Source organism: Salvelinus namaycush, chromosome 28, assembly GCF_016432855.1.
Source record: "Salvelinus namaycush isolate Seneca chromosome 28, SaNama_1.0, whole genome shotgun sequence".
Lineage (NCBI taxonomy): Eukaryota > Metazoa > Chordata > Actinopteri > Salmoniformes > Salmonidae > Salvelinus > Salvelinus namaycush.
In genome coordinates, this window is record NC_052334.1 from 15,359,773 (window position 1) to 15,364,100 (window position 4,328).

A 4,328-nucleotide genomic window follows, 5' to 3' on the forward strand; every position below is an offset into this window, starting at 1 on the left:
GAGAGAGAGAGAGAGAGAGAGAGAGAGAGAGAGATGGCTGTGGACTGTGAGAGCATCATAGGCCTACTGTAAGCAGTAAGACTAATATGGCATTTCACACATGTGGAATCCTAAGATTCAGTGGAGGCTGGGGGGAGAAGCTATAGAAGGATGGGCTCATTGTAATGGCTGGAATGGAATTAAATTCAGTGGTATCAAACACATCAAACATATGGAAACCACATGTTTGACTACGTTCCATTTGTTCCATTCCAGCCATTACAATGAACCTGTCCTCCTATAGCTCCTCCCACCAGCCTCCACTGTTAAGATTGGGTAACACAGAATGATGACCTCTATGGCATTTTTTAAAATTGTTTAAATGTAATCTTTATTTAACTAGGCAAGTCAGTTAAGAACAAATTCTTATTTACAATGATGGCCTATTTAGGCCTATTTCATTATGGCAAATTGCTATGGCAATTAATGCATCTACTAGATTTCTTGTCAATGCAGACTGTCTTTGTAGAGTGTCTTTGCCGTCAGAATTGGTCAAACATGCAATATCCTCTATCACCATCAAGGTCTATTATTGAATTAACATGGAATAATCCCTAAAACTATGTTGTATTCTTTCTCCAAATAACTGTGACTCCCTCTAGTGTTGAGAATCTGAATGAAAATGCTCACTGTATTTTTTTCCAATACACACGTTGACGTCACGTACGTCACGTGGTATAATACCAAGCCGCTAGCAAGCTAACGCTTTTTAGCACTGCTGTCAACAAACGGATATGTTGCTTTTTTCAACCAGTCTTTCATCGAATTTTCATTGAAGACGTCAATCATCAGCTTTTTGTAAGTAACTAGATAGTTGCCTAAACATCTGGCACGTCATTGTTAGCTAGCTAACGTTAGTTTTATCTGCTGCGTTGCCAACGTGCTAGCTAACCTAGCTTGACTCCCAAATACTGTCGCCATCTATGGCAAATGGCTAGTTTATTAGATTAACCTCTAGCAAGCTAATAACTAGCTCGCTATGATGGCTAAATGCAAGTGCTTCTGCAATAGCTACGTGTATAGCTATTATTGCATCGTGTATAATATGTAATCATTGCATTTACTGTATTGAACTATTCTTGCCAGAGAGACAGACAGTGATAGAGGGACAAAGAGAGAGAGCTGTAATGTTTGTAAATAAATGGTATTGTTCCTCTTCTATGAGCTGAATGAAACTTTAATGTAATGTAAAAAATGTATTTTCTATTGTTACTACAGTACGTTTAGGCATCACAGCATTGTTCCTAAACGTGGCTTTAATGTATACGCTATGATTTAGCCAAATGCTTTGTTTTACAGGTCAGGAGTTCTTTGTGAGCAGCAGGAGCCCTAGGCTGTGCCACTGTAGAGAGAAGAATCAATGGTGTGCAGAGTTGCCACACCGCCTTGTGCACGCTGGATGAACGCAACGTTACTCAGCACACAACGGTTGGTTTGTTTCACTCATTGATTTTCTCAGTGTTATTCAACATGTTAGACCTATTTCATTATCGCAAATCAAAATTACATGAGACGTGTAATACAACGTGACAGACATTACATTGTATGGACTCTTTTATATTGCCTGAATTGGTTCAGGCTATCCTACTTTGCAGCTAGTCTATTACGTGTTAGTAATTGGGCTGTGTTGCTGATAAAAACCATTCCTCCCTGTGAACTATATGTTTTCAGGCAGCACATTTATGGCGTTTGTGAGGGTGCCGCACTGTGGAGACTTTTGCCAGGCACAGCACCAGCACCTGTGAGCAGCCTGCAGCCAAACATATGAAGAAATACCCCACCAGAAGTCGACCAGTACTCCTGGAGAGAGAGGGGCTGATATTTATCCAAGTATATGGCTTGGATTGAGCTAATCCAGCCACTAAACAACCACTAAATAATTCCTGAATGGGCTAGTTGGGATTTAAAATCTAAAGGGATACCCCTTTTCTTTCTTTTGTTTCCTTTTCATATTCCACTTTTTATTTACTTTTGCCCCATTCTCCATAGCCTATATCTTTCAATAACCACCTTTATACTCAATCTAGCTACCATTTTGGAGTACTTTTCTCTACTACTGTACACCCTCTCCTGGAAGACTGCCTTCTCTGTCTGTCAAGATGAATCGCCCCGCCCCTGTTGAGATCTCCCATGACTGTATGAAGTTTCTGATCACCCACAATCCCACCAACTCCCAGCTGGTGAAGTTTATAGAGGTACGGTATCATTGACTCCTACTAATACATATCCCTTATGCTTTGCATTTACATGAAGCATTGTGTTATTTGGTTTATAGAGTTCTTATATGTTAAACCATATTTGGAATGAACTGAAAAACAAAGTGTGTTGAATGATTACTTGCTAAACTAAAATCACTTATCTATTATAGGATCTGAAGGCTTTTGGAGTGCAGACACTGGTCAGAGTGTGTGATGCCACTTACGACAAAACCCCTGTGGAGCAGGAAGGCATCACTGTTGTGGTGAGACAACTGCTCTGTTCTGCCGCTATCTTAACCTGTTAGACCTTCAAATTTGGTTGGAGTTGATTCAGGCATTTCTATTGTATCTGCATGATATCTAGGCCTGTCCTTTTCCTAATGATGGAGGTAGCATGAAAGCATTAGGCCTATCAATTACCCTACCTAATCAATTAATCCTTTAACAGAGCCTAATTCCAACCGTATGTTCTCTCCAAACAGGATTGGCCCTTTGACGATGGTTCTTCACCCCCTGAACAAGTCGTTGATGACTGGCTCAACCTCCTGAAGTGTAAATTCAGAGAGGAACCCGGTTGTTGCATTGCAGTGCATTGTGTGGCGGGGTTGGGTCGGTGAGTTGTCTACATATTGTATCTTCTCCTTCCTTCGAATGTCTGCTAGCCACCAACTCAAAGCAGTGTTTAGTGAATGTGGTTATTTAGTGAAGGAGGGGTATTTTATATTACACCAACTTTCCCATTTCTACAGTACACTTGATGTGATTGATATCATTTCTCCCCAGAGCCCCAGTCCTGGTAGCGTTGGCGTTGATTGAGTGTGGGATGGAGTATGAAGATGCTGTTCACTTTATAAGACAGTAAGTTATATAATAATTTGGTGGGTGCTTATAATTTGTTCTATTTCATACATGTTCAAGTGTGTATTATGCATGTGTGAATTGAAAATAAGTTTTTATGCATACCCCATTCCCCCTGAGACACCCTTGGAGAGTGGGGCCACGGCCAGGGATCAGCCGTTATTGACGGCGACCCTGGAGCAATTAGGGTTGAGTGCCTGGCTCAAGGGCACATTGGTAGGTTTTTTATCTAGTTGGCTCTGGGATTCGAACCAGCAACCTTTCGGTCACTGGCCCAACGCATTTAACTGGTAAACTACCTGCTGCCCACAAGTTCTCTACATTGATAATATTTGGATACTTCAACCATTTTTCTGAAAACTAATAATGGATAATCATTTTCATAAATTATCAAATCTTCTCGCTACTGTGATTTAAAAATGAAGATGATATAAATTATGATGAGGTGATTCCTGAATACGTCAGTGTGACATTTAAAATGCCATCAAAATGCCAAATCATCAAAACCATCAGAAATCATCAAAATGCCATCATTTTGTCTGTGTTTCTTCTCTCAGAAAGAGACGTGGAGCCTTCAACTCAAAACAACTAATGTACCTCGAAAACTACAAGCCCAAGATGCGTCTCCGCTTCAAAGATGCTAATGGACAAAATTGCTGCATTCAGTAAGAAGATAAGCGGTATTGGCAAGATTTACTCAACAAAGAAACTGACTACTATAAGAAAAGTTATTGATTATACTCAAATAATAAAAAATATATACTGAAAGAAAATAAATAGTAACATTTAATTTGATCAAAGTAAACAATGTGAAAAGACCAGTTAGAGATGAATCTGAGTTGTTAGCACTGCTGTTTTCCTAAACTACTGTAGTGATTCATTAAAGCAAGATGTTTAAAATTGTTCCTTGTTGTTGTTGGTGTGATCATGTATGAGTTGTGCAAAGGCTGAAATGTGTTTTTGTTTAACAGCCTTTGATAGTATTACATATGTTTAAAAATAAGATCATCAAGGAGGAGCACAAATCTGCATAAATACTGTATTTACCTGGTATTTCCTACGAAATTCTGTGGTAGAAATGAATTATAACTTATCTCAACATATTTGGGTAACTGCCTGGTACCAAATGGGGATTGCTGTATTTGAATGACTCATGAATCAACATGTAATTTAGGCCTATAGGTATTACCATTTAATTTCAGAGTAAATACCTTAATTTTAGTTCAGTTTTTG

The 4,328-nt window shown here is 39.1% G+C and overlaps 1 protein-coding gene across 1 annotated transcript; it reads left to right on the forward strand.

The window, feature by feature from the left end:
* The first annotated feature begins 723 nt into the window (after window positions 1–723).
* ptp4a2a (protein tyrosine phosphatase 4A2a) lies at window positions 724–4,000 on the forward strand. The gene is made up of 7 exons (XM_038967247.1): window positions 724–837; window positions 1,339–1,467; window positions 1,711–2,234; window positions 2,408–2,500; window positions 2,720–2,850; window positions 3,021–3,095; window positions 3,653–4,000. The coding sequence occupies exons 3-7, from the start codon at window positions 2,139–2,141 to the stop codon at window positions 3,762–3,764; spliced, it is 507 nt and encodes a 168-aa protein (XP_038823175.1). The 5' UTR covers window positions 724–837; window positions 1,339–1,467; window positions 1,711–2,138; the 3' UTR covers window positions 3,765–4,000.
* The last annotated feature ends 328 nt before the right edge of the window (window positions 4,001–4,328 follow it).

Excerpts from the sequence above, each read along its gene's own strand:
- ptp4a2a (XM_038967247.1), top strand. The coding sequence starts at position 2,139 with ATGAATCGCCCCGCCCCTGTTGAGATCTCCCATGACTGTATGAAGTTT. Across the intron at positions 2,501-2,719 it reads AGGAAGGCATCACTGTTGTG|GATTGGCCCTTTGACGATGG; the intron begins GTGAGACAACTG and ends CTCTCCAAACAG. Across the intron at positions 3,096-3,652 it reads GCTGTTCACTTTATAAGACA|AAAGAGACGTGGAGCCTTCA; the intron begins GTAAGTTATATA and ends TTCTTCTCTCAG.